Below are 22991 nucleotides of genomic sequence, written 5' to 3'. Positions count from 1 at the left end.
ACACTTGTGCGGCTCGTGAATAATTACATGTATCTAAACGGGGATCATACGTGATAGATGCCTCCCACCTTATGGCAGGATAATTGTGTTGCCATGGTAATGCAATCTGTTCCTATCACTTTGCTTTTCGGCAGTTTGTAGCAGGAGGTCTGGATGTATGTGATGCTGGACCCACGATGAAAGAAACCGTTCCAACGTGATCCATGTGTCCTTGACTCAGAATTTAAAAGTATATTATTTGGGTGATAAAGTACAGTTTTGTCCATTAAGAGGAACCTGAAGTAGTTGCATCTTCTGGCGTTTTGTTTCTCTCCAGAATGTATTCATTTATTTTATCACTCGCTTCCACAACATACTGCACTCAAGAGCCAGAGCAGCTCGACTGAACTACAGATGGTGATTCAAACATTTGTGGAACATAAATTATTTTCAAATAACACCATAATGTAATCAGACCTGATCTGATTTATTTTAATGTATTAATCAATTCTTTTAACGTTTCTTGAAAACGTCATTTTCTTTATTTTCCTCACAGACACAGGTGTTTTTTTTTAAATCGTGTTTTCTCACAGGTTAATTGCAAGTACAATTCTGTGATACTTTTGAAATCGTACTCGTACACATTTTCTTGTCGTATTTTTATATTTTCTATTGTGTAAAAAGGTAATCCAACTTCATTTATTTAAAAAAAAACAACTACTCAAATAAAAACCTACTTTAAATATTATCTATTTATTATTATTATATGTTATATTATATATTAACATTTAATAAATGGACTCAGTGCCATTGACTCTGAATACTGAATGGTTGAAACTTTTTTTTTTATTATTTTTTTTATATAGAAATGTTTAAAAAAAATGTAATTATTGATTTAAATTATTTTCTTAAATAATTTAATTCAATAATTTTTATATTGAATGGCAGATTTGTTTTAAAATAATTATATTAAAAAACAAACAATTGGAATAAAAATCCCCATAGTTTTTTATTCTAACTACAATGATTAAAAATACATTTTCTGAATTTAATATTTTTTAATTCGCAGACTTTTAAAGCCAGTATTGCAGAGTGACACTATTATGAATATTTTCAATTGAAAGAAAAAGTATTTATTTCATTATTGGAATAAGAAAATCAAACTATATGTGTGAAGAAAAAAAAAAAGAAAAGTGGAAAATATTAAATTAAATAATAAAAAATAAATCAACATTTAAAAACCTCCACAAAATGCTAATTAAAGAAATGTTAGATTTAACCAGTCACTATTCTAATGGCACTGATATACTTCTACATGCACTAAATGAAAGTTTAGGAACCGCACAGAGGAATCGGTGGAGAAGATGGTGTTAATACTAGTGTTGTGGCGACGAGTGTGAATATTAATGCCGGAGTAAACCTGGCGAGTGGGTGTGTGAGAGCAGATCTGCTGGTGTCAAAGGGTTACAAACACACAACCTCCCCTCGGGCACTGAAGGAGGCTCACGTTGTCATAGCGATAACTACCATGTCTATTCACAAGTTCACCCTCGATGAGACCCAAAGAGCGCCGACTTCTCCAGGATTCCTCCTCCGTCGTGTCCTCCTGCACTCAGGTGAGGTGCCGTGGTCTTCATCTGAAGGAAGCTCCTGATTGGCTGTTATCATTCATCATTCCGGGCTGAAGGATCCTTCACCTCTCCTCCTCCCACGCACAGATCTGCGCCGGAGGCTGGACCAGCGTAGACGCCTGGTAGTAAAAAAAACGTCGAGATGATCCGTGTGTGGGCAACGTTGCTTCATTACCAACAGTGTGTCGGAGGGTGAAGACATGACGGCGTGAGGAGCGTCTTCGTCTCTGGTCAGTGAACAACCTTTTTAAACGTGTCTCACTTTGTGAATGGAAGGTGAAGTTCTCTTCTGTGTCTTGCAGCATCTTCTCGGTTGGACCAGCAGTGGAGAGAGAGAGAAAGAGGGTGAGTATCGATGAAAGAGTTTCATTGATTAGTTATTGTCTTGTGCGTCTTCGGTCGATGAGTCGTGAACTGAGCTGCGTTTAAAACGTGAATAATTTATGATGATCTGTGTCACATTGTCTGGTCTTTACTCTGAAACATAGTTTGTGTCAACACTATTATATGATGGGGAAGAACCAACTCTGGTTTATGAGGATGTTTTTTGTGTGTTGGAAAATGAATTGAGGAACAAGACGACCTTCTGACCTTTGGTCTCGTCCAACCCTAGATGTCCTAAATCATGAAGCTTGTTTGTTTTTTTATGAATTGTTTGGGTTTGAAACAGTCATTAACTCGTTCAGATCAGTTCATGTTTAATTGACTCAACAAGTATTACAGTATGTGACTGAGCTATGGAAGTAAATCAATCATCAGGATATTGAATGGTTCAATTCATTGATTTATTTAATTTGATTTATTATTCAATATTTGCTATATTTTAATTTAAACTATTCAATGTTTTTTATATTTAAATTTCTTATTTTTTAATTTGCAGCGTTTTAAATTCAATATAAAATAATTGAAGCATTCTATGTTCAATATAAAAAATACAAAGCCTTTTAAATTCAGCATTACGGTGTCACCAGACAAAACCAAACGAGTACCGAGCTACTGGATCGTACGATCAGGCGACGTCATCACTGCTGCATCAGTTTAGATATTTTCATGACAAAGTATCGACTTTGTTTTAACGTCTGGAGCTCATAGCTTAGCTCATATTCGGTGACACTGACTCTCTTTATAACGTTTGTTCTGTGAAAAATGCAATTTCTTCTAAATAAATCCCAATGATTTCTCTTTTCGTGATCAGAAAATAGTGGTATGAAAACATCAATTGAGACTGTATTAAACGTTTATAATCGGATAAAAGACATTTTAACGTCATATGGACGTTGACATGTATAACTACACACGCTCTCATAGATCAACGAGGTTCAAACCTGACACTTTTAAAGAAAGTATCTATTTTCACAGAACAACAATATAAAGAGGGTCAGTCAGTCAGATGTTCATGAAAGTAAATAAAAGAAGCTTTGATGGATAATATTTGCAAACGCATGCTTTTCAAACGACTAAAAATGATCATCTTCAAAACCACTCCTCATTCAAGTGTGGCTCGGGGGCCACATGGGTTTTTTATTATGCGGCCCTGATGAGGTCAGAATAAATCTTATTTTGTGTTTTTTTCTTTTTAAATAAAATAAAATAAATTCGTTTTTATACTTAATTGTTTTTGTAGTCTTTCCTTTTCCTTAAGATAGTTTTTTGGCATATTTTTAATAAAAAATATACAAAATTAAGTTGTTAAAGTGCAACTAACATCAAACTCCAACTCTCCTGATGTTTCAAATGTTGAAGTCTTCCTCTCCAAGATGCAGTAAGTCTCTCATCATGACCATGTTTTGAACTTATTACTCTATAAAGTTCTCCCCCGTCTGAAATCTCAGCGAACAAGAGGCTACGAGAGCGGAGTCCATTATGACGTAATAATGGCTTCACTACTCCTCCAGCCAGCTGTAACCACACCCTGCTTTGTTTGTACAACGAGTCCCTTGGAGGTGGAGACTTCCTGGATTGATGACGCGTGGGTGTGGTTATAGTAAACAAGATTTTATCTCCAGAAAGTTTTCAAGATAATTTTCTAATGTAAATATTTAAATGAAAAGAGAGTTTTGTACAAACAGACACTGATGATACAATAGAGTCCAACATCTATTTAAAACACACTTAAATCAACACATTAGTTGACTTATAACAATAAAATAACAAAGTTTATATAACATTTTATCAATATCTTGCCAGGATTAGATTTAATCTTTTTTATTTGTTTTACTGTTGTATTCTCTTCTACTGTTTTATGCAGGACAGCCACAGTTGATTAAAAGCTGATACTTTATGAACTAACAACACCCACAAACTTCTTTAAGTCTTGGCCCATCTCGGGAGAACCATGGCCTCTGATTTGGTGAACTAATCTGTTATGAAGCCTGAATACATCAAAGAACAGTGAAACAATTGTGTGTGTGTCGTTTCTGTGTTGCGTGTCGTGTCATGTGTGTGTGTGTCGGTGAAAAGGTCATATACTGGGTCTTTTCATGTCCGTCCCCTTAAGAGCACAAGCAGCACCAGGTTCTCGTCCGAGTGCTGCTCGTCCTCGGACACACACTGACACACTCACTAACACACACACACCGTGACTGTGTCAACGTAGAGACGACACTCGTCCTTCTAGGATCGTCCGCCTGGATCTCCACCATGAGTGGTGAGTTACTTTCTCCAGATTTCTGATCTTTTAACCTTTTAATAATATTAACTTAATCTACCGTTGAGTCGGATCAATTGAAACGAGCGTTTGTTGAATCAAAACTTTAAAATAAAACCTTTATTAAGCGTCCACTGTGGTTTCACACACGTCCGTGAGATGCTTGAGGTGTGACATGTTTCGCGTCTCGGCTTCAGACACGAGATTTGTCTTTGTTTTACGCCGCGATATATTTTCACATCCAGTCGTTAATCATGACTCACAAAATAATTAATTTAACCTGATGATTCTTCTGTATCAACTACTGTTTGATTCCTAAAGCATTCACTCCTCGTGAGACATTTATTCTCTCGTAAGACTGACATTCATCTTGATCTTTAGACAATATTAGATTCACTCCTTGTCGTGGCTCGGGGGCTGATTTTGGACTCGTTTTTTTGGGCCCACAAGTTTACAGGAACTGTGCTTATAAAATAAAGCAACATTCTGAAGACCTTTATCTCCCACAATGCACTTCTCTTTGTTAGATAAATAGATAGAGAGACTTTATTAAACCCTCTGGAGATCTAGATTATGATCGAGTGAAGGAAGATGAACACGGAGATAATCAAGATAAATTGAGCCTTGAAAGAATAAAAAATACATCACAAATATACTTCCTATGAGATAAATGTATATTTCTGTTTTTGTGTTTGTGTTTGACACGCCTGTATTAGAAGAATCCAGATTATTTAAAAAATGGTTTCAAATTTCCTTTATAAAAATGGACAATAAATATTCAGTTTTGACATAATGTGTTTGTCACAAGCGCTGACGCCTCTTGATGATGTCATAAAGTGGTTGTATTTACAGCATAAACTGAGTTTCTTTGTGGAAGATAAAACCTTTTTTTTTGGTCAGTGGGTGTTGAAGTCGTCTCCAAGTGTCTGATTCAAGTGTAAACTAACCTTTTAAGCTACAAAGTCCAGAAACTAGTAATTCATTGTATTCTCACTAATATTTACATTGTCGTTAAGCTCCTCCTGGTTTATCTTAACAGCCAGACACACGATTGTTTCTCTCTGATAAATGCACCGGATCGTTCGAGGTCATTCTCCAACAATATATGTGGGACGTGAAGATGGACGTGGACACAATGGACAAAAGAAAATCAATGTATAAGTCGCCAGCATGAGGTCCAAAGACGTTGTTCGGCCTGTGAGGTTAAAAAGATTGAGAGCCGTTGTCGCGGCTCTTCTGAGGGAGGAAACCTTGTAGCCCACAGAGATAAGAAGGACCAGCAGCCACATGTCCATCACTTTGTGTTGCTCAACAGAAGATCCCGGACAGAAGTGAGTCGTCTTATTGTGTTTCTCTCCCTAATTATTGTGTGGCAGTTTTTCTGCTCTTCATTGCTGGCATTTCTACTAACTTATTGTAAAAGTTTTCTGTCATTTTTTACTATATATCTATATATACATCTATATATAGACATATATCTAAACATGTGCACTGTATGTTTAATTGTTCTATTTCTTTTACTACTGTTAACTGTTGAGACGACTCCAATTTCCTCGCTGTGGGACAAATAAAGGAGTCCGTTATCTTATCTTTAAATCCGTGTTGAAATTGCAATATATTGACAAAAGGCTTGGTTTTGAACTTCTTTTTTGGCACCGACCCAAATGCTTCCGTAGTATTGAAACATGCTTGAGATTCTGGCGCCAAGATCCGATACCCGCGTGTACTGAACTTTCCTTATACAATAATGCAACATTCCTTAGGCCTTTATCTCCCACAATGCACTTCTCTTCGTGATCATGTTGCATCAGCCTTGTAAACAAAGATTTGTGCCTTCAGGATACATTTTTTTTCATTCAAGTTCTTATTGATAGTAGGGTATCTTTTCTTGTATTTAAGATTTAAATGAAATGAACCTCTAAGAAGACACGTGAGTTAAACTAATGAGTGACAAAGAAAACATCAGATTGATTTGTCACTTGTTAGCAAGTCTTCTTTTTTAATTTTCTTCTGTAAGAAAACTGCTTGGACAGGAAATTGACCTAAGTTAAAAAAATATATGTATAACTCAAGTTTTTGTAGTGTTTAATGCCATTTTTCTTTTCATTAGGATTGATTTGTATTAAAATTTGTATCGAAAAAAGTGTTGTTCAGTAACCATTAGGTATTGTTTCCAGTACATGGTGTCGAACATTTTCAATCAATATAAGCTTGTGTTGTCCTCTGTGTTATCTTGACCTTTAAAGTATATATTTTATTGAGTATTGTTTTGATTGTTTAAGCGCTTTGTGACCCTGGTCTGGAAAAGCGCTATATAAATACAAATTACTTACTTATTACTTACTTACATTGACAGAACAAGAGGTAATACACATGTATAGTTATTGAGGGTTCACTAAATAAAGTGTAAAAATGTGTTTATTATGCTTAAAATAATAATAATAATAATAATAATAATAATAATAATCTCTATTTATATAACGCCTTTCTAGACCAGGGTCACAAAGCGCTTTGACAGTCACACATACTTGGTGTTTGTTTGTGTGTAGTCGGTTTTAGATTAATGTAAGTAGTACACCATTTTTATTTTTGAAAATAATCCTGCAATTACATATATATATAATCTAATTTTTAATTCATTTATACATCTGTTATTATTAGTTTCTATGATTACTTTAAACTCGTCTGTTTAGTCTTTACTTTGCTTTCTTTCTTTACTTGGATTCGCTCAACAACCGTCTGTCGCCTTTTCCTGGCTAGCTAGGATCACAGGCTCGAACTAAACAACTAAACGCACTAGTTTGTCTCAGATGACCTAAACTGTAGATTCTTTATGACTGTGGGAGGAAATCAGAGTGTCTGAAAGAGAGACATGTTGGATCACGGGAGCATCAAAGAGTACTTTGACACCGTCGGACCAGAAGTGTGTTTAAATGTTATAATTGATGTGTTAGTTTGAAGGTCATCACAGATATTTCTCTGTGCAGTTTCTCACGAGACCAGCCTCCTGGACCGGGTTCTGGACCTGATTATGAACGACAAGCCTCCCAACAGCACAAGCCTGTTCCTGAACGAGGACACGGAGAAACCCTCCGAGCGAGGAGACCTGAGGAGGAGGGTCCGCCGAGCCATGGAGAGGAGAGCCAGCAGCATGAAGGAGAAGATGGGCTCCATCACCCGAGGAGGCGTCAGAGGCTTCCTCAAGAGGAACCTCTTCGTCCTGCTCACCGTCGCCGCCGTGGCTCTGGGTGAGTGGTTTGATCTTCTCGCTTCTGGAAAATCAAACCTTATAAATGTGTTTCTCTCAGGGGTCATGCTGGGGTTTGCCCTTCGAACCCACAACCTGTCGCTGCGGGAGGTCAAGTACTTCGCTTTCCCGGGCGAGCTGCTGATGAGGATGCTGCAGATGCTGGTTCTGCCGCTGATCGTGTCCAGTCTCGTCACCGGTGAGTTCTGGACCAGCAGCGCTGACTTAGTAATTCACACCAGAACTGAGGTCACAGACTGTCAATCAATTGTTATTGACGAGGTTGTCATTAAAGTGTCTTATTTGACGAGAACATCATGATATTTATCATTTTACTTTGCAAACATTATTGTCCAGAATTCAAGATTTATTTCCCAATTTTAAAGATTATTCTCTGTCCAGGCATAAGGAAAATATTAAAGTACATCTTATATTAATTAAACAAGATTTCCTGACCAGCTGAGGTATGGAGGGTTATCAGTGCCATCGGAATATTGAAGCTTTTTATTTTACTTTTTTTTTTACATACAATTTTACAAGCATTGAATTTTTTTGGGGGAATAATTTAATTTAATAATTTAGATTTTAATAATAAAATTAATTATTTTTTCCAATAACTAAAGAATAAATTGACTAAATATTGTATTTATAAAATGTATTTTTTAATTATTGGAATTGGAATATTAAACTTTATACGTAAAAAAAGAAATCCATTCATTTTTTTTTTAATATTCGATTTTTTAAAAATTAAATTATTTAAAGATGATATTAAACCTTTCAATATGTAAATTATCGAATTAAATTATTCAATACGAACACATTTTAAAATAAAGTTTATTGATTTTAATTATTAAATGAATGACGTTTCACTGTAGAAATGATTGAATTCTACTATTTAACAAAATAATTTAATGCTTACAAAATATACACAAAATCATTTAAAACTGATATATTCTTCCATCATCACATGACCACATTTTCAGATTAAATATTTAAAAACATATTGGACACAAAACAATGTAATTTTGAATAATTGGAGTTAAAATATTAAACAAAAAAATCCTTCAATTTTAATCAATATATCTTTTTATCCAATTATTTAAAAAAATAAATTCAAACTATGAATAGATAAATACAATATATAAATGATTGTATCAGTTATTCCAAAAAAATAAATCAATAAAGAAAAAAAAGAAAGACAAACAAAGTTTCTAACTAGTCTTCTCTCTCTCAGGAATCTCCTCTCTGGACAGTAAGGCGTCGGGGAAGATGGGCATGCGCGCCGTGGTCTACTACATGGTGACCACTCTGATCGCCGTCTTCATCGGCATCGTCATCGTCATCATCATCCGGCCCGGCAAAGGCAGCAGGGACAGTCCCGTCTCCAAGGCCAGGACTATCGAACCGGTCCAGGCGACCGACGCGTTCCTGGACCTCATCAGGTGAACGAAGGTTCAACGAAGGTTCTGCTGTTTCTCTGACACGTTCTTCTTGTTCCTCTCAGGAACATGTTCCCTCCAAACCTGGTGGAGGCTTGTTTCAAGCAGGTACGTCCGACACTCTTGTCACTCCTGACGTGTCCTCCTCACTCTCTTCTCTTCTGCTCCAGTACAAGACCGTCTACAAGAAGACGCTCCGCACGAGGAATGTCACGGTGGCCCTGAACCTCACAGACTCTCTCAATGTGAAGGCTGCCAATCTGAGCGTGGACCTGGAACGAGTCTTCCACACCATCCAGGTCCCTGATCACATCCTTTACCGTCTTTTTAATGCAATGCTGCATATTTAGTATTTAATATTATACCATTATATTGTGGCCCAGGTGTCATCTTCTCAATGTCCTTGTTATCAACCAACTTAGCTAGCTTCTGAAGAAATCAGTGTCTTTGTAAGAGCCGGAACATTTTATTTTTATTTATTTTAAAGTGCAACTAATGTGAAAACCCAACACTCCTGACTCCCATGTTTCAAATGTTGAAGTCTTCCTCTCCAAGATACAGTAAGTCTCTCATCATGACCATGTTTTGAACTTATTACTTTATAAAGTTCTCCCCCGTCTTGAATCTGGACGAACGAGAGGTTACGAGAGTGGAGTCCATTATGACTTGATAATGGCTTCACTCCTCCTCCAGCCAGCTGTAATCATGCCCACTTTGTTTATACACCGAGTGCCTTTAAGGTGGAGACTTCCCCAGATTGATGACGTGCGGTGACAAACCTTGAGTCTTGACCAATTACTGATACGTACAGTACAATAGAGGTCCAAGATCATTTGCATCATCACATTCGTTGACCTTCAAACCTAAAGTCAAGTATCTTATATTTATCGATGCAATGATAAGCTTCAAATCTTCTACAGGAGACTGTGGAGGAGACGATTCCTGTCTCCGGCTCCTCCAACGGGGTCAACGCCCTGGGGCTGGTGGTCTTCTCCATGTGCTTCGGTCTGGTCATCGGGAACATGAAGCAGCAGGGGAAGGCGCTCCGAGAGTTCTTCGACTGCCTGAACGAGGCCATCATGAGGCTAGTGTCCGTCATCATCTGGTCCGTCCTCTCCTCCTCCTCCATCTCCCCGAGATCATCCACGTGCACATCCACTGATACGTGACGCCCCGGCAGGTACGCGCCGGTGGGCATCCTGTTCCTGATTGCCGGGAAGATCGTGGAGATGAAGGATCTGGCGCAGGTGGGCGGTCAGCTGGGGATGTACACGGTGTCGGTGATCGTGGGCCTCCTCATCCACGGGCTGTTCGTGCTGCCGCTGCTCTTCTTCCTGGTCACCAGGAAGAACCCGTACACCTTCATCGGGGGTCTCCTTCAGGCTCTCATCACTGCCCTGGGGACCTCCTCCAGGTGACCCTGAGGAACTCTGTGTTACTGATCGACACGAGTGTAGGACGTCCTGGTCATGTTTGTCTTCTTCTCTCAGCTCCGCCACTCTGCCCATTACGTTCCGCTGCCTGGAGGAGAACAACCGCGTGGACAAGCGAGTGACTCGCTTCGTCCTCCCGGTCGGCGCCACCATCAACATGGACGGCACCGCGCTGTACGAGGCCGTGGCCGCCATCTTCATCGCCCAGGTCAACGACATGGACCTGAACTTCGGCCAGATTCTCACCATCAGGTGAGAACCTTCAGTTTCCTCATGTGATCAGTGTTCTCAGCGAAATAACTCAAAAACAAGTGAACGTTTTCTAATAGATTTTAAGGAAAGACAAGCAAGACATGATTACATTTCCTGATAAGAGTTTCGAACCTGGGGCCACATGCACCCCTTTGTCATGATCTCTGTGGCCCTCGAGAATACAATAAAATCCCTTTATTGTCAAAGAACAAAATCGTTTACAAAAATCGGAATTTAGAATAAAAAACAATTAAAAATAAATGGATAAGAATAAATAAATGTAAACCCAAATGAGTAATACATGATAAATTATTGGGAATATAAATTAATAAAACATCAATTATACAATTAATTCATGGTGCAACTATTTCTGAATTAATTCAGTCACAGTAAAACCACAAAACTGATGATTAAAAATGTTTCTTAACGCTAACAGAACATTGTATTAAGAACTTTACTTTTTTCTCCACAAGTCTTTGTCATTTAAAAATAGGAGGAGCAATTTCAAAATAAAGTGCATCCATATGACGTGCACATTTTTGTTCATGGTTATTTTATGTTTTGAGATTATTTAAATACAATTAACATAAAATTAAATTATGAACAAAGATCATGTTTTCCTTCTATTTGGCCACTGACAACAGTCACAGCAGCAGTTGTGTGGCCCCCGAGAGCAGGGACCCCTCCTTTTTTTTGTTGCATCGTGAATCGGTTTAATGCCGGCATTATATTTACGAATCATCCTACAGACATAATTGACAAAAATAAAATGGCTCGACCTGCAAAAATCAAACTTTAAATCCATAAAAATGCATCTAAAACGCTGAATCATCAGTATTCAGCACAGGCTGGTTTCTCTGCAACAATATATGTCTCAGTTATCCGTGTTCCACTCATTTTCTCTACTTATTTGTGGGGGTAAACTTAACCCGTAACAGCACTTTGACATGTCAAGAGTCTTATAATAATATAACTTATGAGAATTTCATTTTTGTTTTTCAAAATAAAACACCTTTCAGACAGAAATAATGGATACAACAGATATTAAATAATATGTTTTTTCTATCTATGTGGCCCAGTATCATAGGCTTCACAGACCAGACTAAAATAAATAAATGTTATTATGTTATTTATCTGTTGGTCGGACTGTGTTATCTGACATAAATAAATGTATTTTATTAGTTTATCTGTTGGTTGAAATGAACTATGTTATCCAAAATAAATACATAAATGAATGTATTTTATTAGTAAGTATGAGATTTGTTTTCACCTGCAGCTTTTGTGTCTTTTTAACTTTCTAAAATATATTTTTAATCATAATATATTATATATATATTTTAAAAACCTGCAGAAAATATCCTCTACAGGTCGTATAGTGACAGTGTGATATGATTTTATTAGATGTGTGTATGATGTCTTTGTCTCATCATTAAATGTCTCCCCCCTCCCTCCCCCTCACTCCGCCCACTCAGTATCACGGCGACTGCTGCCAGCATCGGAGCAGCAGGCATCCCTCAGGCTGGACTGGTTACCATGGTGATCGTATTGACATCGGTGGGACTGCCCACCGAGGACATAACGCTGATCATCGTCGTGGATTGGTTCTTGTGAGTTCACACTAAATGTCAGTCGGTGCGTGATTGGCCTGCAGGTGTGTGTGTGAGTGTGTGTGAGGCTCTGAAACAAATGTCAGTGTGTGGCTTCAGAGGGCCCGACACTGGGAAGGTCACTCATGCATAATGCACGCACACACACACACACACACACACACACACGACTTCACTTCAGTGGAAGTTTAAACTGAATTTTAGGTCGGATGGTTTGAAAGATATTAGTTCAGATGGAGGTCAAGAAACTACTACTACTATTTTTCTTCTTCTGGTTAATTTAAGAAGCCAAACGTTCCTAAGAAACCTCAAGGACACAGTGAATCTTGTCTTGGGTCTGCCCCAGGGCTTCCTCCCTGACGAGCCAGGAGAGATATTCTGGCTTCATTATGACTTTTATTAAACTCTTCAATCATCAATATGAACACGATCACTCGACAGATTCAAGTAAACCAAACTATCCAGTCTTTACTGATATATTATTATATATCAGTGATATTGTCTCTAGATAGATTCAGTTTTATATTATTTTATATCATTGGATATATTATATTAAAATAACCAATTAAATTTACCAGAATCATCGTACAATCAACAGTCAGACACGCTCATATACAGATCACCAAGAACAACATTTTTATTTACATAAAGTCAAAACCGTGTCATGAATACTTTGAAGATCTTCCCGTTGGAGAAAGTTCCTGCTTTTAATAAATATCCCTAATTCATTAATGCTTCCTACGTTTATGATTTCTTGACCAACAGAAGCCGTAAAGCCTGTTTATAATTCAGTTTGAAATAAAAGCTCATATTTTGGTGTCTGTCATTCCAAGAGAAGTCAAAATAAAACCTAAATACTTGTGAAAACTGTTGATAAACGTACTTAATCTAGTTCAGGACATGTTTTCTGGTGTTTGTTATTGTGTAAATATTTGTAATTATATCAATAATATATGAATTAAATATTAGATGCATCATTTCTGGTGACCAACAAATGCCAAGGTGTATGTTAATAATTCAGTTTTAAAATAAAAGCTCATATTTTGGTGTCACTATTTCCAAAAGAAGTCAAAATAAAACCTAAATAAACTAGTTCAGGAAATTTCTTCTGGTGTTTTAATTTGTTTATATAAATAATTTATGAATTAAATACTATATAAATCATTTCCGGTTACCAACAGATGCCAAGATGTATGTTTATAGATCAGTTTTTATAATAAAAGCTTATATTAAAAATCAAAATAAAAGCTAAATAGTTGTAAAAACTTTTTTTTAAACATAATTAATCAAGTTAATGACATGTTTACAGGTGTTTTTATCAGTAATATATCAATAATATATAAATTAAATGCAAGTTTAATCTTTCTGATGACTACTGTGATTAAATATGTCGATGCAAGCGTCGACCTCTGACCTCTCCTCCGACCGTCAGGGACCGCCTGCGCACGACCACCAACGTCCTGGGCGACTCTCTGGGCGCCGGCATCGTGGAGCATCTTTCTCGGGCGGAGCTCCTGAAGCAGGACGCCGAGGAGCGCAACTCGGTCATCGAGGAGAACGAGAAGTCGTACCAGCTGATCTGCCAGGACAACGACATCGTCAACCACCACAACAGCGAGACCACCATGTGAAGGTGAAAGGTCACGGCGACCGAGCAGGTCGAAAACACGTTTAAAAATCGTTTTTTTTCTTTGCAGACTTCAACGTGTTACGTTTGAATTTAGGAACAAATGATGGAATCATTTTAATGATTCACTTGTTCGAGCGTGTCAGCGTTAGCTTGAGACGGAGGAGCAACAACTTCCTGCTGCTTCTCAAGAACTAAACTCAGATTTTAAAGTGTCATTTTCACACAGCTGTCTGCAGATTTATCGCTTAATGTTGGTTTGAAAATATTCGACTCTCAAAGCAACTAAACAATAACATTCTGAAAGTTTGCCTTGTACTAATACTGTTTTCTTTTTTTTATACCACAAACTCAATGATAAATGAGATCTGGCTTCATTTTATTACAAGCTAATCTTAAATGTACTGATAGTTACCATAGAGTAAAAAGCAGCCTTTAATCCTGATGAATATACTTATACATATCTGTCAATATATCATCAGTAAAAGTTATTTTGGAAACGTAGTCAGGCATAAATAGTCCACAGTTGCTCAAGAGTGTTGTCAGCATCACGTCCTCCTGCTATAATAGTGAGTAAAATTGACCAATGTTGTGTTTAATGTCAGCTTTGCAAATGTAAACAGCATGTTTTTTTTTTATTAACCTACTATGGTTTGACTTTTCACTTTCCCTCCTGTAACGCCGTTTGAACAACACATTATGTAACAATCTCACTAGAAAGAAGAATGATGCTTAAAGTACAAATTTTATCTTCCGACATTTAAAAAAACTAGTACACAGACCACGACTTTCATGTTCCTCACAATATGACAGATGTTGCTGTCAATCAACCCCTTTACACTCACAATAACCTTCCCAAGTTGAATTATTTGTAGAAAAATTCTCATGTGGAGGAGTAAGTCAGATATTTTATATCTTGCTTTTGACATTCCTTTAGTGTGCTAATAGCTGAACCAATACTAGCTAGCGGTGTATGCTACCTACTAGTGTCCACTGTATCTTAAACCGACTTTAAAACAACAATATATTTCATATTTTCATTTTTTTTTCATAGTTTCTGTAATGATTTGTTTAATTTTGAACACTCATGACTCACAGTAGAACTCTTTAGTTAACTGTCAGTACAAACTACTGAGATATATTTTAAACTAACCAGGAAGTTAAAACCTGAAACTGACACAACAAGAGAACTTGTTTTGTAAACAAATGCACCGGCTTTATCTGGCATATTAAAGATTTAACGGTGTTGCAGCTACACTTCTCTGACATGTGGGGTCGCCAGAAACAACATTTTGAAATGTACGCATTTTCCCTTTAAGACCTTCGGAGAAAACGGCTTTTAATTGAAGGTGAGAGTTAAAGTGTTATATTTTAAACTCACTGAAACTTTTTAAACATAGCATGGACATCAATTTATAGACACAATTGTTACTTTTTTTCCATTAGAGTTATTAATTTTCAGCTTGTGTAGTGGCTCTGATACATCTACCTCTGGGACCTCCTCCACACACTCGGTTTTAAACCCTTCTTACATGAAACCTTTGAATGTATTTGACTATAAGAACTGCTGCATATTATTTAAAATTAACTGCTTTCAAAGTGACTTGTGAATGTTCTATTAAAGTGCATTTTTTATATAAGCTCGCGCTGCAAGTTCTTTTTATTTATTATCAGTTTTTCTGCTTCTCCAGTGACACGTATACATTGACTGTTCATAATGTTTTGGTAATCTTTGACTGTTTGGTAGACGAGTACTGTGAAGACGAGTCGTGGAAATATTTGCTAGTTTTGTTGTGTAAATAAGAAAGTGACCAGAAGTTCTTTTGAAGTCGTCACGTGTTGATGATTGACGTGTTCACATGTTTGATCCCGGAGAAGCAGCTCCATTTTTTTGACGGAGAGTTCATGAACATGTGATGAATAAACGGCTCAGGAATTGAACAGTGTTGTGTGTTACTATGTGTGTGTGTGTGTGTGTGTGTGTGTGTGTGTGTGTGTGTGTGTGTGTGTGTGTGTGTGAGAGTGTGTGTGGCTACCCCTGGTGGATGATCCACTTCTGCAGAAACACACACCAGAACATTAATCATCTGTGGTCGTTTCATTAAAGTCAATCAGCATTTGTTTGAGATAATAACGTATTTACTAATACATGAAACATGTTTATCAATCGTGATTATTGCTGTACAGGTTCATATGCAACACATACTTGTAACTCAAACATGTTTTATACAAAATTATGTGTTTACTATATAATAATAGTTTTTGACAGCATCAGCTTTGATTTGGATTCTCTTTAATCCGTTTTATTATGTATTATCTATTTTTTAGACTTTTCCTGATCATTCCAGGAGAAAAAACGTTTTTTGTTGTACTGTTGTACATCATTTCAAAAATCATCTTCAATGATGTCAATGAGCCGACAAAAATCGACCGAAGAAAATCATAGATTTACTGAAGTTAACAAAACTGATAATGGCAATTTCTTAATTAAATGAATAAATAAAACATGGTATATGCTATTGTATACGTATATGTAAGTATTGAAAATTGCATTTTATGATGATTCATTTATTCTTGTTTAATGTTGCACAATAATTTCCTGAAAACACCTCAATTTTCTTCCTTTTGTCTACAGTTGTGTAGTAAATCATGGTTATAAGACAGCACAAGTGCTTTGATAAAAGGAGAATTTAGCATTTTTAGCATTTGAAATATTATGGATGTCATTCTTGGTCTAATAACAAGCATGATAAACAGTAGGTGGCAGTAGCGAGCTCACCTGCCCAACCCAGTGAAACCAAGCAAGAAAGTCAGTGGAGCTGGATCTAAAGTGCAGGTATGTCGTCAGTGTCCACGGGATCCAGATGGAGATCCAGAGGTCAACCCTCTCTTTGGTTTCCCTGAGTCAGCATTTTCTGAGATTTTAATTGAAATCTGTTCATAGGTTATTTTGCAATGGAGGAAGAAAAATCCTTGTATAGTTTCTGTAAATGTTTATTGAGTTCATCCCGGTTTTATTTCTTCCAACATGTAAACGTCATTCTTACCAATCCTAATTCCACTTTTCCCTCCATAATAATCTTCATTTTCTGCAGTTAAATTCCAGAATCAATGCTGTTGAGTGACACAAAGTCTCTAGAAAAAAAGAGCCACAAAAGGAGTTGATTTGAGATTTATTTATAAAACAGTTGCTTGACATGGTGTTCCTGGTCGTACAGTGCAGTCTTCTACAACGCTTGTGTGTTTGAACACAACAATAGAGCCCTCTCGGTTTTAACAGCCTTGTCATGTGGTGAGTGGGATCATGGGTACTTTGGTATAGTTAAGAGACGGACCGTGAAAGAGACGGAATCAAAAAAAAAGAAAAAAAGGGTTTTACTTTTTTTTTACCCTTTCTTTTAAACAACTCTGGATTCATCACAAGCAAATCACGACAAATGCCTTCACACTACACAACTTTAAAGAGTCAACGGTGATTGAAATAGGATTGATCATTTTCTAACCGTGTTTTATTCCTTCTTTTCTTTTTTATTAAAAATTCTGTCTTCAATTTGGATCAAGCCATCACTTTGACGAGGATAAAAACCACGGCAGCATCTAATCTTTGATTTTCTGTCAACTATTTTATGAATATATTTGATAAGTAAGATTTGAATTCCCATTGAGACGCTATGGTTCTGTAATGACTGTTTAAAATCTTTTTATTTTTATTTTGTGTAGTTATTTTCAAGCTTGAATATAAACTCTTGTCTTGTACTTTGTTTCTAGTCAATTTGTCAAATATAACAAGTATATTGAGACACAAAGTTCTTCATCTATTTATCGCAAATTAATATTGAAATGTGTTGTTGGCTTGTTATGCTAGTTAAGTCGGGAGAATAACCGAATGAAGTTGTGAGGATGAGGATCAGCAACTCTAATTCAGATCATTCAAAAACAAGCATCAAAGTCTAAAGTTGTGTAGTGTGTTGTCAGCAGAACGATGTCACAATGATGTCATCAGGAGATAATGAACACTTCGGCCCCGTTTTGATTTCAGCTAACAGTCGAACTCAAAGTCAAACCCCTGAAAAAGATTGAGAAATCCAAGCGGAGGCCGGGGTGGTTTGGGGGGAATAAAAGGTGGGGAATGTTTTGATGAGTTTCTATGATTAAACCTGATCTACTGACGCGGCGGCGTCGTCGCACATCATCACATCCACGACATAAATAAGCAGAAGTATCTCGCGGGATCACAACATCGACATCTGCGGCGGCGTTTTTCGCCGACTTCAGCAAGATTCTGGTGCAGGAAAATAACAGTCATCAGCGATAAATCACTTATGGTACAAGATAGCACTCCTCGGTTCAGCTCCGTGGTTACGATTGCGTGGCTTCTACTTGATGATCAGTCGGTTTAGATGAGTATTGCTGCCCATGTGAAGATGACGAGATAGACACGAGACGACTGGAGACAACTCGACTGTAATAGGAGTTGCTGAGAGTTTACTTGGCCTGCGGGGGAAAGAATGGACATCAAAGTATTAGAAACATGTTAAGAGTTGAAGCTTCATGATCAATCAAAGCATGACTTTTGTCCAGCATGAAGTCAAGAATCTTACTTCTAGTAACATAAAGAAATATATAAGAAGACGAAAATCTCAGATTTGGATGAAATAGCCCAGTTGATGTTAACCCGGTTTAACCCTTGGGTTGTCTCAGGGTCAAGGTGACCCGGAGGCCCGAAAACAAATGTGTTTGTGGTATCCCTTTTGTTGTCTCTGGGTGAAGGTGAACGACCTCCACCACTGCATATGTATTTATGGAAGCCTGTTTTTGGTCCAAAGACAAGACAAGGGATACCTCAAACATCTTTGTTTACGGGCCTCCGGGTCACCTTGGGGTCATCTTATCTCATCTTTAATCAGTATTTTTGCATCCATTTCTTTCTTTCCTTTGATCTCTGTTCTTTATATTTGCACTTTGTCACCCTTGAATTTGTTCTTTTATTTGCGCTTCCTTCTTATTCTTGTTATCATGAAACTATTGTCTGCTGTGAACTTGAAACTTAATTTCCCAAGAACACCTCCAGAGGGATTAATAAAATTAATCTGATCTGATCTAATCTAATCTAATCTTGACCCTGAAGTTACACAAGAATTAATGGTTTTTAGTCAACAGTGATAGAGGTTGACTACATGAAAAGACAGTGCCTTTTATGTCAGTTCTATTTGACAAACACTCAAAAATGTTAACAATATGTTATTATAAATCACCAAAACTGAACTTTTGTGTATTACACACAAACACATTTATACACATTTCATACTCACGGTTCATCTCAAGGTGATCTAAACTTTTTAGTTATTTACCAAAGACGATAATGTACTTGATTAACACCTGAATTGTTGATTGAAATGTTCTAATAATTCATCTGTTCTTAAGAATAAAGTATATTTTGTCTGAAATATACCCACCCTAACGCTGATATGGCCTCACTATTTTCAAGTGACGCACATCTGTTGACATCACTCAAACACCGAAGGAGCCAAGGTCTCAAGCAGAAAAGAAGTTCCAAAAAAATGTTTGGCAATTTTTCAGCCCTTTTTTTGTAGTTAAGCCACAACGTAACGCATGTCTTTATTTTACAATCGTCAAGACTGGTTGATAACAATGCAGTCATTCAAATAATGAACTTAATATCTTTGCATATTTAGAATTACAATTACAATTAAGAAATGCCTAGAATGTCCATAGTCCTAGGTGCTAAAAAGAAAGGGAACATTTAAATCTAGGTCTCATTGAAAATCCTAATATATTTGCAGGTAATTTGTGTCTTAAAAAAAGAATATGTGGATTCTTGCAGTGATCCATTGATGTGTCGTCGTCTTACTTGTGACTATAGGTTTCCATCTGTGTTCAGATCTCCATCACTCCACGTTCAGCGTGGCCCAGTTATCCTTCTTGTCCTAAACGATGGCAACAAAAACCCAAGTCAAGACGACGCACTCGTTCAAACCAACTCCTCCTACGACTCGACCTCCGACATGACGGGCAGGTTGTCGTGAGGCAGGAAGAACATGGTCCGGCGGGCCTTGCTCCGCTGCCTCTGCAGCAGCTTCCTCAGCAGCCTCTTCACCTTCCTGTCTCTGGGATCAGCACATTTCACCGCCTTCTTCGTGTAGAGACTGAGAAGGAGAAAACATGGATCAAACAACATCGGAGCGGCAAAATGTTCCCCTCAGGTGTCGTCTTTCCAGATTCATTTTTTTTTAGGAGCTGGCTCCGTGTTCTTGGACAGAAGGAGGAAGCCACAATAACACGAAACCACATGAAAGTTTCTCCAGAGACACATTTCTCCCGGCAGGAGAAAACAATAGGTATCACAATGCGAGAACTGTTGACTTAACTAATCCCTGCTGTTCTGTCGGACCCAGCTGGCGCGGAAGGTATTTTCAGATGGCGTGTTATTCCCACATATTTCCTTCCCCGACTTCCCCGGCAATTACACTGGCGAGCCACAACAACACGACCTGGAAGGACGACAATGCCTCTCCAGCGCTAACAAGAGGCGTATTTTCCATGCCTGCCGCGGAGCTCCGTGTGTGGATGTTTGAAATACTTGCATGATGGCTTGTATACTGCAGTCCGGTCCTTCCGTCTGCACCTCGAACCGCAGCACATCCTTGGTGCGCACCTTACCCTGGGAGTACAACATGCAGCACTGGACGTCCCTCTGCATCTGAACACCCTTTCCTGGAGGAGAGGAGAACCAATCAGATGTGATCTTTAACCTCTTAAAGTCGTCATTTTTTATGAATAGATGAGTACTTTTGGAGACCAATTTCACTCTCTGATATTCATTTACTGCGGTAATTTCCCCCCATTATTAATAAAAAAAATCTGGATGAACAATGAATATAAGTGATAATAAATGTTCATAATGGTTTCAATGGCGTTACATCAGTCAGTAGAGAAGCAGGAATCATCTGGATTCCACCTCTTTGGAAACATTTGTTCTTGTTCGCATGTCTTTTCCTCCTTTTCGTCCCACCCAGAATCTACAGTGCAGACCATAGCACATTAAAACAAGTGGTTACTGGCAGGGCGGGACCACAATAGTGGGTCGCTGATATATTTCCAGTGGATCACAGGTCTTTTAAAAAAGTTATACTTTATTAGACTTTATTCTGAAGTGACTTGACTTTTACAAACTGTAAATAAGTCATTATTATGTATTATGTGAAGAATATTTACTTTATTTAGACAGAACTACAGATCAATTCAGGCCGAATCCCAGCAGGATCAGCCGATTCTTAATGATATACAACCTGACTTACTAAAATAAATCAGACCTGAAAGTGACCTAAGATGGTCCCAAAGACAGAGAAATATGTGACTAGTTGGACGCCCCAGACTCTCCACTCTTCATCCTCATCTTTGCTGATCCAAACTCACCTCAATCTTAATCTTAAATTATTCACTAGCTAAGCAGCAACACTGGTATCAAAACAGAGGTAAAATAATCAGCTTTTCTCAATATAACTCATCTTTGGTATCAACTGTTACAACCTCTTGTTGAGTTGCTGGGATCTGTTTTTCTTTTCTCCAAAATGGTCTTATTTAAACTGTAAAGTGTATTGAGAGGAGTTTGTAACGATCTTCATAAGTATTAACGTAAGTATTATGTAATGTAATAACCATGGTTGTAGTACATGGTATTAACCATGTAGTACATCTGTAAAATGGTCTCTTGTAGAGATAGATACATGGATGGACAGATGGACGGATGGATGGATGGATAGATATTTCGATAGATGGATGAATGGATGGTTGGATGGATGGATAGATGGATGGGAGGATGGATGGGAGGATGGATGGATGGATAGATGGATGGATTGATGGATGGAAGGATGGATGGAAGGATGGATGGATGGATAGATGGATGGAAGGATTGATGGATAAATGGATGGATGGATGGATGGATGGATGGATAGATGGATAGATGGATGGATGGATGGATGGATGGATGGATGGATGGATGGATGGATGGATGGATGGATGGATGGATGGATGGATGGATGGATGGATGGATGGATGGATGGATGGATGGATGGATGGATGGATGGATGGATGGATGGGGTTGCAATATTTCAGTCAATATTTCTCATCTAATCTCTTTCGGGCCACAAAAAAAGACAAGGGGGCCAGATTTGAGCCCCCGGGCCTTGAGTGTGACATGAGGCTCCACTGTGGAGTTTACACTTTACTTCAGGTCCAAGTGTAGAACAGCAGGTTCACCTGAAGCAAGAGTGTGTTGGCAGAAGTGAAACAAAGGGAAATGCGTGACCAGAACTATTGTTCTGCTGCCTGCACTTATTTCACTCTGCAACTTTGAAGCAGCTGCACGACAAAGTACATCACGCAACAGCAACTTCAACGTCCTGCTTGATTCAAGTGTGTCACACACACACACACACACACACACACACACACACACACACACACACACACACACACACACACACACACACACCCCCACACACACACACACACACACACACACACACACACACACACACACACACACACACACCCTCTCCTGCACATATGGACAGGCAGGAATGTCAGAGGAATTACAATGGCATCCCACTGGGCAGCAGAACACAGTCCCATGCCAGCGAGCGAGCGAGCAGGAAAGTGGGTGTGTGTGTGCGTGCATGTGTGCGATCACGCAGCAATGGTGTAAACAAAACAAAGTGTGATGTGAAGCAGCAGAGAAAGAGGACGAGCTGCACCATCATGAAGGCTCGTCGCTTCACTCGCATGGCAGACACGACAGCGTCACACTTGTGTTTACATCCTGCTGCTGCTCTAGTCGTTCTCCTGCATCGTTGTGTTGCTACACCTGCAGGCTGCATGCAACACACACACACACACATGCACACACACACAAACACGCACACACACGCCTTACCTTCCACAGATGCTAGCAGGATAACAGTCAGAGAGAGAACAGTCAACATCTGCGGCATGAACATGATGAGGCTGGCAGAGAGGAGGAGAGGAGAGGAGGATGATCTACTCTGTCACCTCTCCCTCTATGGCTGGCTCTCTTATATCACTCCCTCCCTCTTTTTATACCTCCCT

General features: G+C 38.2%; 2 protein-coding genes across 4 annotated transcripts; one reads left to right on the top strand and one right to left on the bottom strand.

The window, feature by feature from the left end:
* Positions 1 to 1786: 1786 nt before the first annotated feature.
* On the top strand, positions 1787 to 15803 carry slc1a6 (solute carrier family 1 member 6). Of its 3 annotated transcripts, none has more exons than XM_087783729.1 (12): positions 1787 to 1840; positions 1913 to 1955; positions 7245 to 7505; positions 7566 to 7703; positions 8739 to 8946; positions 9009 to 9051; positions 9114 to 9242; positions 9864 to 10048; positions 10124 to 10357; positions 10434 to 10628; positions 12101 to 12235; positions 13668 to 15803. In XM_087783729.1, exons 3-12 carry the CDS (start codon positions 7289 to 7291, stop codon positions 13864 to 13866), a joined length of 1683 nt encoding a protein of 560 aa, XP_087639855.1. In that variant the 5' UTR covers positions 1787 to 1840; positions 1913 to 1955; positions 7245 to 7288; the 3' UTR covers positions 13867 to 15803. The 3 variants fall into 3 exon arrangements, with proteins under 3 accessions (XP_087639855.1, XP_087639857.1, XP_087639856.1); XM_087783731.1 differs by lacking the exons at positions 1787 to 1840; positions 1913 to 1955 and adding an exon at positions 5143 to 5588 and having other exon boundaries at positions 13668 to 13868; positions 13933 to 15803; XM_087783730.1 differs by lacking the exons at positions 1787 to 1840; positions 1913 to 1955 and adding an exon at positions 6102 to 6187.
* Positions 15804 to 17023: 1220 nt separating this feature from the next.
* On the bottom strand, positions 17024 to 22985 carry ccl44 (chemokine (C-C motif) ligand 44). The gene is made up of 5 exons (XM_087783728.1): positions 22819 to 22985; positions 20468 to 20597; positions 19882 to 20029; positions 19735 to 19810; positions 17024 to 18356 (listed from the first exon to the last, which is right to left on the bottom strand). The coding sequence occupies exons 1-4, from the start codon at positions 22880 to 22882 to the stop codon at positions 19772 to 19774; spliced, it is 381 nt and encodes a 126-aa protein (XP_087639854.1). The 5' UTR covers positions 22883 to 22985; the 3' UTR covers positions 17024 to 18356; positions 19735 to 19771.
* Positions 22986 to 22991: the final 6 nt, after the last annotated feature.

This window comes from Callionymus lyra, chromosome 2, assembly GCF_982586985.1.
Source record: "Callionymus lyra chromosome 2, fCalLyr1.hap1.1, whole genome shotgun sequence".
Classification (NCBI taxonomy): Eukaryota; Metazoa; Chordata; class Actinopteri; order Syngnathiformes; family Callionymidae; genus Callionymus; species Callionymus lyra.
This window is presented reverse-complemented; position numbering and strand designations above follow the sequence as displayed.